Source organism: Eriocheir sinensis, chromosome 17 (genome assembly GCF_024679095.1).
Source record: "Eriocheir sinensis breed Jianghai 21 chromosome 17, ASM2467909v1, whole genome shotgun sequence".
Classification (NCBI taxonomy): Eukaryota; Metazoa; Arthropoda; class Malacostraca; order Decapoda; family Varunidae; genus Eriocheir; species Eriocheir sinensis.
Window position 1 is genome coordinate 19,688,242 of NC_066525.1, and position 12,397 is coordinate 19,700,638.

Here is a 12,397-nt window from a genome sequence, read left to right on the forward strand (position 1 = left end):
GCAACAATAGTTCAGCCACTGCACTATGTTATATACTTATAGCATGTTGTACCAAAGACGGGATTTTCCATGCAAAGGATAAGTAATTTCCTGCGAGTAAAACTTTTTCGCAAATATATAATAATTTCAAATGAGCATCATCCCTATGTATAGGGCTGAACTAGTGTGTGTGTGTGTGTGTGTGTGTGTGTGTGTGTGTGTGTGAGAGAGAGAGAGAGAGAGAGAGAGAGAGAGAGAGAGAGAGAGAGAGAGAGAGAGAGAGAGAGAGAGAGAGAGAGAGAGAGAGAGAGAGAGAGAGAGAGAGAGAGAGAGAGAACTACCAGTTGAGTCAGTGATTACGACTAATTCATAGTAAAACGTCACATTGACGTCACGACTTGAACGAGAAGCGGTGCATACATGATGACGGCACCTTGCCTCGCTACCCGTGCCTGTATATTCTAGTGAAGTTTACCTTAAAGTTACTGTTACAAGTGCCGTAATCATCCACATTTGGCACCTAAGCCTATTTTTTCCAATTAGGTCGGGGTTTCAATCATCGTCTTCCAAAATACCATCCTTGTCCGACGCTTTGTTAAAATGCTATATTCGAAAAACTGTGTAACATGGCGCCTGAAACGCATAGTAGGTGAGCTATATGTACATCGACTGCCCAGGCCGGGATTACATAAGAACAGTTTTAGAGAATTGTTAGGCAGGATACGTGACGCTGGTGGGTCACCAGTAGTGTGTGGCGTCCTGCCAAGGAGGGGCGTTGGCGATGGATGGCTGTCCAGGGCGATAGCAGTGAACAGCAGACTTGCTGAGCACTGCGAGCGCAATGGGTGGCTGTTCGTCGACAATTGGGACCTCTTCTTTGGCAACGACGCCCTCTACGCCCGTGACGGGATACACTTGACGTTCAAGGGTGTTGAGGCTCTCTCAGACTCCCTTGAGCGAGCACTTGGTACCCTGAGGGATTTTTTAGTATAGGCGAGGGGGGGAGGAGTAATGGGAGTAATGGGAGGGGACATCTAGCTCATAATATAACCAGGCAGCTTAGAAGTAACTCTAGAGGAGTAACAGAGGACGGGCTAAGAATCTTCTATACTAACAGCAGGAGCCTCAGAAACAAGATAGACTTACTAAGGGGTGAAGCTTGTTCAGAAAATTTTGACATAATAGCGATCACTGAGACATGGATAGACTTTGCTAATAGAAATTTTAGGTCAGAATTTGAAATAACGGGTTATCAGATGTTTCACAAAGACAGAAGGGGCAGAAAGGGAGGTGGAGTTGCGCTATATGTTAAAGACTCACTTAAATGTTTAGTTAACAACTCAGTCAAAACTAACATGGATTCAGAATCAGTTTGGGTGGACGTTTACAAAGGGAAAGAAAAACTAACTCTAGGAGTTATATACAGGCCACCCAACCTTAACAGGCAGGACACGAGTATATTACTACAGGAGATTGGCAGGGCGAGTATGAGTAGAAATGTCTGCGTAATGGGGACTTTAATTATAGGAATATAGACTGGGAAGATCTAGTGGGTGACCTGGAAGCCGAGGACTTTCTTGAAGTTATACAAGATAATTTCCTTAAGCAGGTAGTTACTGAGCCTACCAGAGGAGATAACATATTAGACTTAGTCCTAACCAATAATGGGAACTTGCTACGTGAGTTGGAGGTGGGCGGAGAGTTAGGAAATAGTGATCACAGAACGGTTCGTTTTAGGTTAGACTGGGCGGTAACCCGTGATCCAAACCCAGTGTTAGTGCCAGATTTTAGAAGAGCAAACTACGAGGGGCTTCGAAGACATCTTGAAGGGGTAAACTGGGATAATTTAGGGATTCATGAGGGCCAGAACTGCGGATTGGAGAGCCAGGAGAACCAGGTAGAAATGTCTTACAATAATTTAGTTAGAGTAATAGTAGAGGGGCAAGAACAGCATATACCACAGCGAACACTTAGAAAAGAAAACAATGATCCTAAGTGGATGACTCGTGGACTAAAACACGAGATTGGGTTAAAGAAGGGAATTTATCAGAAAATAAAGAATGGGAAACACATCTCAGGGGCCGGTACGTCGAAATATCTAGATTAGTTAAGAAAAACACCAGGATAGCAAATAAGAACTATGAGATCAAAGTAGCAAATGAGGCGAAAAGTAATCCTAAGGGCTTCTTTCAGATGTATAGAACAAAAACACGGGAGAAAATTGGACCGCTGAAATCAAACACAGGGAGCTAGTAGACAATTGCGAAAATATTAGCACATTGTGGCACGACTACTTCCTTTCAGTATTCACACAGGATGATCGAACGTCTATACCGGAAAGAGTTCAGGTGTACGAGGGCGGGGATGGCGATAAATTGAGGATATACTCATTACCAGGCAAGTAGTTCAGGATGAGATAGATAAGCTTAAGAAGAACAAGTCGCCAGGTCCTGACGGGATATTTCCGAGGGTATTAAAGGAGCTAGGTGATATAATCAGTGACCCACTAACCGACATCTTTAAGATGTCGGTAAATACTAACTATGTGCCGAGCCTATGGAAAGTAGCTAATGTGACGCCGATTTTTAAAAAGGGGACAGGTCAGTTGCTTCAAACTATCGCCCAATTAGCTTAACATCGGTTATAGGGAAGATGCTGGAGTCCATAATAGCCAGGAACATTCAGGAGCATTTAGAGAAACATAGCTTAATTCACGACTCGCAGCATGGGTTCACAAAAGGTAGGTCATGCCTCACCAATCTCTTGTCCTTCTACAATAAAGTATTTGAGGCGGTTGACAGAGATGAAAATTATGATGTAATCTATCTTGATTTTAGTAAAGCGTTTGACAAAGTTCCTCACCAACGACTGTTGCTTAAATTACAGGCTCACGGAGTAGAGGGTAAAGTTTGAACTGGGTCAAGGCGTGGCTTAGCAATAGGAAGCAAAGAGTGCAAATCAATGGTAAAAGATCTGACTGGGGATGTGTTACGAGTGGGGTCCCACAAGGTTCGGTATTAGGTCCACTTTTGTTTATTATTTATATCAATGACTTAGACACAGGAATTAGTAGTGATGTTAGTAAATTTGCAGATGATACCAAGATCGGTAGAGTAATTGAGTCGGATCAGGACGCTAGTATTCTCCAAGGTGAACTCAACAGACTATATGACTGGGCGGATAAATGGCAGATGGAGTTCAATGTAGGGAAGTGCAGTATTCTGAGTGTAGGTAGGAACAACCCCTCACATAACTATTGCTTAAATGACACTCTCATAAGTAGGTCTGGGTGCGAGAGGGATTTAGGGGTCTTAGTGAGCTCTGATCTCCGTCCAAGGGCACAATGCATTCAAGCTAGAAATCGAACTATGGAAGCGGTACATACATTCCTTTTTTTGTTCCAGTATTGACGAACACAAATCTTCCGTGTTATATTCTCTTGCTCTTTTATCAATAGGAGGAAAACCTTAGATGAAAAGGGTGATCCCTCCACCCCCAAAGGATAATGTTTTCTTTCTCAGAAGCTAAAAGCCATCAACATTATATTCTGAAATGCTCAGTATGTGAACAAATGTTTCGAAGGAGAGAGAGAGAGAGAGACTCAGAATCAGAATCAGAATGCTTTATTCCATTAAAGTACAATGTACAATGGCTTTTCTCTTAATTACTAAATACTTTACATGTAGTACAGATATCATATATATATATATATATATATATATATATATATATATATATATATATATATATATAGAGAGAGAGAGAGAGAGAGAGAGAGAGACTATGGTGAGAAAGGAAATGAATTGGAAATAACACTAGATCCTTGCCTACAGTTCTTTATTTATGAGAGTTGAAGCTTGTGTCCCAGAGTATTTAATGTCAATTTCCAACAGTCCAACTCAGGAAATAGAGAAATTCAGTCCGCTTCAGTAGTAGCCGCCACCTTTGCTGCTAGGAAAGACGGCGGTCCCCTGATACGTCACCACGGGGTGGTAGCCGCTGCCATCAGCCCAGTAGTTGACGTTCTGCACCCGACCGTCGGGAAGGTTGACCCAGTAGCCCCCATGAGCGCTGCCGCGGCCGTCCCCGCTCTCGCTGTGGCCGAAGTTTGTGTTACCCGCTGAGACGCCGTAATCGAAGTTGTAGGGAATTGGTACCTGTAATAATAAAGATGTTACTCATTTAGAGTGACATGCATTGTCAAATATTATACCAAAACTTAATCCAAATACAAGCTTTCTGAAATCAAATTGAAATCACTCTTCAACTCACAGCCACTCCGCCCCCATAACCACTCCCGCTACCGCCGCCACCTCCATGGCCGCCTCCAAAGCCACCACCGCCGCCGCCTCCAAAGCCACCACTGCCGCCACCTCCATGGCCGCCTCCAAGGCCACCACCGCCGCCTCCAAAGCCACCACTGCCGCCACCTCCATGGCCGCCTCCAAGGCCACCGCCGCCGCCTCCAAAGCCACCACTGCCGCCACCTCCATGGCCGCCTCCAAGGCCACCACCGCCGCCTCCCCCTCCATAGCCACCACTAGAGCCGCCGCCACTGCCGCCTGGAAGAGCAACGCAGGCGGCCGCCAGCAGGCAAATTTTAATCACCTGTAGGAAAGAAAATGAGGTTACGATCGCGTTGAAAAATTGATTCCTCCTTGGCTATTCAACGCCATTTACTTTTTGCATTTTCTTCGTTAGAGAGGCACTGCAGCAGCTCTGATACCGGCCACTCACAACAGAGATCATATTGGATGAGCTGCGGTCACCTTCCAATGGTTTACTGCTGCTGCCTCTCTCCAGCGATCCTTTATAGCTGCGCCTCCTGGCATGATCTGCATCTTTGTCTCTGGCGGAGAGAAAGAGCCCAGTGACGCAAGCCTCCGCAGTTGCCCCATACCTGCAATTTCCTTCTTTATGACATTAATTTTTGCATTGTTGAGCTCATTTTAACTCTGACCCCATGTAGTTCTCTCCTGAGCCCATTCATCTACGACACTCGCAGCACTTGTGACTTCTTACTTCTCCGTCGATCGTGCTATGAATCAAATATGGTGAACACTATCTCTGTATATGTTTATAATTATATAAAAAAAAATCTAGACAATTATTCATTGGGGACTCTTTGACGATTCTTCACTTGCCGTTAGTTGGCTCCAGGGCCAATGCGACAGAGATGAGCACCAAGACAACGGCCAGCTTCGCGTGTGTCCCAAGCTTTGACTATTGGCATTTAAGTCTGATATAATATGGCTGACTCTTGTAAAGGATCTTTCCTCAGAACTGCACTGAATGCTGCAGAAACTTATTTTTTGTTACATTCATGTAAATTTTCTTTCCACTGGAGTTTCTCTATTGTTCCTGTCTGACTTTATATTTCTCCCCTACACAAATATCATCACAGTCACGCGACATTATGATTATCATAAAGTATCTATTTTAGAATATTCAAGGGGGATCAATGGTGGTCGCTATTTAGTTACAAGCTACCTGACAAGGAAAACACTTAGTAACACCTTTCTCCTTCATTTTCAGAGACTCCAACATTGTTCTGAATACAAGGCATTAATTAAGTATGGAAACTTATAGCAATACTCTATCTTATATTCAACATAACCTCTGCACTTGACATGTCACGAATGATAGAATCCATGTAATCTATATTGTTGTAGTGCAAGGCATCTAAATCTAATACCTAATAATACCTAATAATACCATTTTATTTATTTTTAGGTTGCGACCTATTGCTCCGTTAGGCTTGGCCTGATGGTCGGCCCAGCCCGTTTTGGAGTAGGCAAGTGTATATAGTGGCGCCATCTTGTTTCGGCTCATGCTGCCCCACAGAGCTCATCTTTGAGCCTCTCTTTGGAGAAGTAATCTAGAGTCCGGGTTAATAGGTGATTTTCAAGGCAGCATGTGGGTAGTCTTCGGCCACGGCAGATGATATTCGAAACGATTTACTCGTTGTATGGAAGAATAATTGCAGGAATATGATCTAAACAGAGATTTCAATTGCAAGTATATGAATTATGCAGCGCTGTGGCTAGTGCATGAAACTACCGATATACATAATTCTGATAAGAATATATCTCCAAGAAAGGTGTCACATTGTTTGTCCCTTTTCATCGACCTGCAAAGTCTTCAGTGTTTGGTGGCACTGCAATGATCCTCAGGCTGATACTTCCCCACTCCTTATGCCGTCCTTAAACAATGAGACAATGAGGATGAGTGGAGTAATCACAAAGACAAGACTAGACGAGACAAGACAAAGAGGATGAGTGAAGTTATCATGTGTCATGGAATTCTGAAGCACCACCATATCAACCTTCATCACTTTCATCATCTTCATCATTGATGTTACGTTGCAGCTGACTGTCTTTGCTCTGTGTGTGTGTGTGTGTGTGTGTGTGGGAGGGAGGGAGGGAGGAGGGGAGGAGCAAGAGAGAGAGAGAGAGAGAGAGAGAGAGAGAGAGAGCATAATGACAACAGGCGCAGATATAAAGGATCGCTGGAGAGAGGCAGCAGCAGTAAACCATTGGAAGGTGACCGCAGCTCATCCAATATGATCTCTGTTGTGAGTGGCCGGTATCAGAGCTGCTGCAGTGCCTCTCTAACGAAGAAAATGCAAAAAGTAAATGGCACTGAATAGCCAAGGAGGAATCAATTTTTCAACGCGATCGTAACCTCATTTTCTTTCCTACAGGTGATTAAAATTTGCCTGCTGGCGGCCGCCTGCGTTGCTCTTCCAGGCGGCAGTGGCGGCGGCTCTAGTGGTGGCTTTGGAGGAGGCCATGGAGGTGGCGGCAGTGGTGGCTTTGGAGGCGGCGGCGGTGGCCTTGGAGGCGGCCATGGAGGTGGCGGCAGTGGTGGCCTTGGAGGCGGCGGCGGTGGTGGCTTTGGAGGCGGCCATGGAGGTGGCGGCGGTAGCGGGGGTGGTTATGGGGGCGGAGTGGCTGTGAGTTGAAGAGTGATTTCAATTTGATTTCAGAAAGCTTGTATTTGGATTAAGTTTTGGTATACTATTTGACAATGCATGTCACTCTAAATGAGTAACATCTTTATTATTACAGGTACCAATTCCCTACAACTTCGATTACGGCGTCTCAGCGGGTAACACAAACTTCGGCCACAGCGAGAGCGGGGACGGTCGCGGCAGCGCTCATGGGGGCTACTGGGTCAACCTTCCCGACGGTCGGGTGCAGAACGTCAACTACTGGGCTGATGGCAGCGGCTACCACCCCGTGGTGACGTATCAGGGGACCGCCGTCTTTCCTAGCAGCAAAGGTGGCGGCTACTACTGAAGCGGACTGAATTTCTCTACTTCCTGAGTTGGACTGTTGGAAATTGACATTAAATACTCTGGGACACATGCTTCAACTCTCATAAATAAAGGACTGTAGGCAAGGATCTAGTGTTATTTCCAATTCTCTCTCTCTCTCTCTCTCTCTCTCTCTCTCTCTCTCTCTCTCTCTCTCTCTCTCTCTCTCTCTCTCTCTCTCCTTCGAAACATTTGTTCACATACTGAGTATTTCAGAATATAATGTTGATGGCTTTTAGCTTTTCAGAAAGAAAACTTTATCCTTTGGGGGTGGAGGGATCACCCTTTTCATCTAAGGTTTTCCTCCTATTGATAAAAGAGCAAGAGAATATAACACAGAAAATTTGTGTTCGTCAATATTGGAACAAAAAAAGGAATGTATGTACCGCTTCCATGGTTCGTGCCTAGCTACGAATCCGCGGGACCGGATTCGAATCCCGGCCTGAGCAGTCGACGTATAGCTCACTTAAATGTTCACTATCTCTTTCGAGCTGGTCGATGAATAGGGATGTTTAGGGAGGAAACATAGGGAAGGTAAACTTTGGTAATCTAGGTGTCACACTGACCCTAAATCCTGGGTTAAGGCTGATTCACAAACCAACACGCTTACAGCAAACTGAACAAAGTCATTTATACCATGTCAAGTCATACGCAGCTTTTGGGAGGAGACACGGCAGAGGCGTGGCTTATGCGTGACGCTGCTTGGTGCCAAACTAGAGAATGTAGAAATTGGGATTTAGAGAAAACGAAGAAAGGCGGACTAATTTAACCCAATCACTTCAACTTGTCCCTCCCCCACCCCCTCACACCCCACACCGCTGTATGTAGGCATTGGAATTACAGTCACGCATACCACAATAAAAGGCATATTTTTTCGTCAGTGGCTTGCCTGAACGCGCGTTGAAAGAAGGCGAGCATGCACATTGTACATTCCTGTGCAGCGCTGCTACGGCTTCGGACCGGGGCCTGAAACCTCATCATCGTCAACATCCAAAGTGCACACCCGGCCTCAACTTAAGTCACCCGTGAACTGCCAGGTATTTGGATTCAAGTGACGTCATCCCGCTGTTCCGACCCAAATCGCCCCTGGTCGCAGTTTTGAAGGCAGAGTGACTTGACTTGGTATGAGTGACGGGTTTACAGGGTGTGACCGTACCGTACTGCACAGCCACGGGCCGGCAACACCATGTGTATTCACACTACACCAGCAAGTGTACGGCCCGGACCTGCAAGGGACCTGCTTACACCGTTTGGTAGCAGTACCCCAGCAAACATTGAATGTACGGACCATTATTGGCCAGTATCGGCATTCCGATTTTTACTATATCGGACCGACTACGTAAAATCTGGCAGCCGGTACAGGCCCGATTTAGGTCCGTTATCCGTTTGCACCGCGGTCAGTATCGGCCCAATGTTGGTCCAGCACCGGGGCGAAGCTGGCTGCCATAATCATGCCGTTATACCCGGCGCTGCCGATATCGGACCACTGCCGTGCCTGCCGTGCCAGTATATATTTTGCTTCGTTTGCCGATATCGGGCAATACCGAACCTTATTTGTTTGCCAGCATATATTTTGCCTCGTTTTCGGATATTAGGCCAATACCGAATCGTATTTGTTTGCCATCATTGCCCATGTATATCTGCAGTAATATATAGCTATATATATATATATATATATATATATATATATATATATATATATATATATATATATATATATATATATATATATATATATATATACACACATACACACAAGGGCGTAGCCAGGGGGGGGGGGGCACAGGGGGCACGTGCCCCCCCCCTTCAGTCAGATCATAACTACGGGGGGTTGGGGGGGGGTCTGTATGTGCTCCGCTCCTGACTGTGACTCCCAAGGCGCAGCAATTGCGCCAAGGTTTTGAGTCATGAAAGTATGAGGCCAAGCAAACTGAAGGTTTATTTTGAGTCTTACCATAGCCAACTGGTGGACAAAAGCTTGGACTACTTCAAGTGAAAAGAAGCTGCTCTAAAGGCCAGTCGCATCGATTCCACTGGTCAGTTCGCTCGTCAGAACAAAGCAGCACGCTGGAGGCTTCATATAGAATTGCTCTAAAATCGCGCAGACCAAGAAGCCTCATACCATTGGTGAAAATCTAATTAAGCCTTGCATTCTAGAGACAACGATCGAAGGTGATTCATGTAGAACAGCAGGCACACAAGTTGAGGGCAATTTCCTTTATGAATGATACAGTCAAAAGTAGGATCTCGGACATGAGTGAGGATATTTTCCTGCAAGTGGTGAGTGCTGTGAAGGGTAGTCCTGTTTATTCCTTGTAACTGGATGAGTCGACAGATGTTGCCTCATGTTCCCAACTTATTGTTTATTTTCGCTACCTTGACAAGGAAGGTATGAAGGATGAGTACTTGTACTCTGAGCCAGTGGCCACAACAACTCGTGGAGAAGATATTTTCAAAATCCTAGAAGCCTTTCTCCTTATTAAACATAGGCTGCGTTGGGAAGCACTTGTGCACAGATGGGGCTCCTTCCATGATTCGTGAAGAATGTAGTTCCGCATGTCTCCTTCACTCATTGCATGATTCATCTTTATGCTTTGGCGATGAAGACTATCCCGCCTGGACTTCAAGAAGTGCTCACAGACGTTGTGAAGATTGTGAACCATATCCGAGGGAGCGCAACAACTTCAAGGATTTTTAAAGTGCTTTGTGAAGAAATGGGGCTCTGTCTTCTCTGTTCTCCTGTTCCACACGGAGGTATGTACGTTGGCTCTCACGTGGCAAAGTTCTGAATTGCGTGCTACAACTTCGAGAGGAAATAACGATATTATAATAATAGTCTGTATTTGACTCGACGTCAACCAACCGTGTTACACAATCATGCATGTCATTGATAGTGGTATAATAACCAGAAAATGGAGAAAATGCAACATACAGGTCAGGCACCAATTACTGAGAGGTGTTGGTTACATGTTTTTAGGGAGAGAAATGGTTGTGGAGTGGTGGAGATGGCTTGATCACCAGAGATGAAAAAGAGACTTACAAGAGCGGAATAAATAATAGAAGATAACTCCTGTATGAGAGAGAGAGAGAGAGAGAGAGAGAGAGAGAGAGAGAGAGAGAGAGAGAGAGAGAGAGAGAGAGAGAGAGAGAGAGAGAGAGAGAGAGAGAGAGAGAGAGAGAGAGAGAGAGAGAGAGAGAGAGAGAGAGAGAGAGAAGAATGAGAGTGCTAAGAGAGAGAGAGAGAGAGAGAGAGAGAGAGAGAGAGAGAGAGAGAGAGAGAGAGAGAGAGAGAGAGAGAGAGAGAGAGAGAGAGAGAGAGAGAGAGAGAGAGAGAGAGAGAGAGAGAGAGAGAGAGAGAGAGAGAGAGATTTACATAGATTTACATAGAAAATCAGACCACACAGACCCCATGGTCCAGACTTGGTGGTCTGTCCTTAAACCTAAGTGATTTTACATTAATCAGAAGACTCCAAAACGTTGCATTTCTACTCTAATTGATATTAAGTTGAAGGAAGTGACGGTCGAGCTTATTTTTGAAGGAGTCAATCGTGTTACACTGGACCACTGATGGTGGGAGCTTATTCCATTCTCGCACTACAACGTTGGTGAAGAAAAATTTGGTGCAGTCTGAATTTACTTGTCTACATCTGAGTTTTACGCCATTGTTCCTCGTGCGCAAAGTGTCATCGATCATAAACAATGTTGATCTGTCTACATTCGTGAAACCATTAAGTATTTTAAAACATTCGATCAGTTTTCCTCGGAGGCGACGTTTCTCAAGAGAGAACATGTTAAGGGTAGAAAGCCTTCCTTCGTAGGATTTGTTGCGCAAGGAAGGGATCATTTTCGTTGCCCGACGCTGTACACCTTCTAATTTAGCAATATCCTTTGCATGGTGGGGAGACCAAAACTGTACCGCATATTCCAAGTGGGGTCTGACTAAACTGTTGTAGAGCGGGAGTATTACATCTTTATTCTTAAATAAAAAGTTTCTATTAATGAAGCCCAACATTCTGTTCGCTTTATTTGCTGCATCGATGCATTGCTGTGAGAATTTGAGGTTTGACGCGATTTTGACCCCCAAGTCCTTGACGCATTGAACGCTTTTGAGTTTAACGCCGCGCATTTCGTAATCGAACTTCTTATTCCTCGTTCCAACTTGAAGGACCTGGCACTTGTCTACGTTAAAGGGCATCTCCCATCTATCCGACCAAGCTGAAATTTTGTGCAAATCCTCTTGGAGGCCTTGCCTGTCTTCGTCAGTGAGAACCGAGTTACCAGTCTTTGTGTCGTCTGCAAATTTACTAATGCGGTTATTGAGTCCAACATCCACGTCGTTGATGTAAATAATGAAGAGCACTGGGCCAAGAACCGAGCCCTGAGGGACGCCACTAGTGACCGGCGCCCACTCTGAGTTAAATCCGTCAATCACTACTCTTTGTTGTCTGTTGCTCAACCAATTCGCGATCCATTGGTTTACTTGACCGTCAATACCTATTTGCTTTAATTTGTAAAGTAATTTATGATGCGGGACTTTATCAAACGCTTTCTGGAAATCAAGATAGACTACGTCCAGTGATTTGGTTACGTCATAAACAGTGAAGAGGTCGTTATAAAAGGTTAATAGATTTGATAGGCAGGATCTTTTGTTTCGGAAGCCATGTTGTGAGTCCCCAATTAATGAGTGGCTTTCAAGGTAACTCACAATTTTGTCTCTAATTATGCCCTCAAGTAGCTTACCTACAACCGAGGTTAGACTAATGGGCCTGTAATTACCTGGTACTTTTTTGTCTCCTTTCTTAAAAATCGGTGTCACGTTAGCCTTTTTCCAATCTGAAGGGACGATGCCTTGTCGCAAGGACATATTGAATACGGTTGTGAGGGAGGAGAGTATTTCGCTCTTTGTTTCTTTCAGCAGAGTTGGATATACTTTATCAGGTCCAGGACTTTTATTTGTTTTAAGTGATTTGAGGGCTTTAAGGACTTCATCGGGTTTTATTTCAAAGTTAGACAATGCATGCTCGGGATTTACATTAGTACTGGTGTTGGTGGTGGTGGTGGGAGGACTGTTATTATTAACCTGGTAGCAGCGACGGGCCA

General features: G+C 44.8%; 2 protein-coding genes across 2 annotated transcripts; one reads left to right on the top strand and one right to left on the bottom strand.

Annotated features, from left to right (window-relative positions):
* Positions 1–3,790: 3,790 nt before the first annotated feature.
* On the bottom strand, positions 3,791–4,820 carry LOC127000129 (uncharacterized). Its single transcript, XM_050863548.1, has 3 exons — positions 4,749–4,820; positions 4,252–4,641; positions 3,791–4,136 (listed from the first exon to the last, which is right to left on the bottom strand). Exons 1-3 carry the CDS (start codon positions 4,818–4,820, stop codon positions 3,906–3,908), a joined length of 693 nt encoding a protein of 230 aa, XP_050719505.1. The 3' UTR covers positions 3,791–3,905.
* A 1,653-nt stretch (positions 4,821–6,473) lies between these two features.
* LOC127000066 (uncharacterized) lies at positions 6,474–7,375 on the top strand. Its single transcript, XM_050863484.1, has 2 exons — positions 6,474–6,934; positions 7,050–7,375. The coding sequence occupies exons 1-2, from the start codon at positions 6,771–6,773 to the stop codon at positions 7,225–7,227; spliced, it is 342 nt and encodes a 113-aa protein (XP_050719441.1). The 5' UTR covers positions 6,474–6,770; the 3' UTR covers positions 7,228–7,375.
* The last annotated feature ends 5,022 nt before the right edge of the window (positions 7,376–12,397 follow it).

What these genes read in the sequence shown, in the direction of transcription:
- LOC127000129 (XM_050863548.1), bottom strand. Translation starts at nt 4,820, where the DNA reads ATGCAGATCATGCCAGGAGGCGCAGCTATAAAGGATCGCTGGAGAGAG. An exon ending in CAGCAGTAAACCATTGGAAG is followed by an intron (nt 4,642 to 4,748) that starts GTGACCGCAGCT and finishes GGCGTTGAATAG; the next exon opens with CCAAGGAGGAATCAATTTTT. An exon ending in GTTATGGGGGCGGAGTGGCT is followed by an intron (nt 4,137 to 4,251) that starts GTGAGTTGAAGA and finishes TTATTATTACAG; the next exon opens with GTACCAATTCCCTACAACTT.
- LOC127000066 (XM_050863484.1), top strand. Translation starts at nt 6,771, where the DNA reads ATGGAGGTGGCGGCAGTGGTGGCTTTGGAGGCGGCGGCGGTGGCCTTG. An exon ending in GTTATGGGGGCGGAGTGGCT is followed by an intron (nt 6,935 to 7,049) that starts GTGAGTTGAAGA and finishes TTATTATTACAG; the next exon opens with GTACCAATTCCCTACAACTT.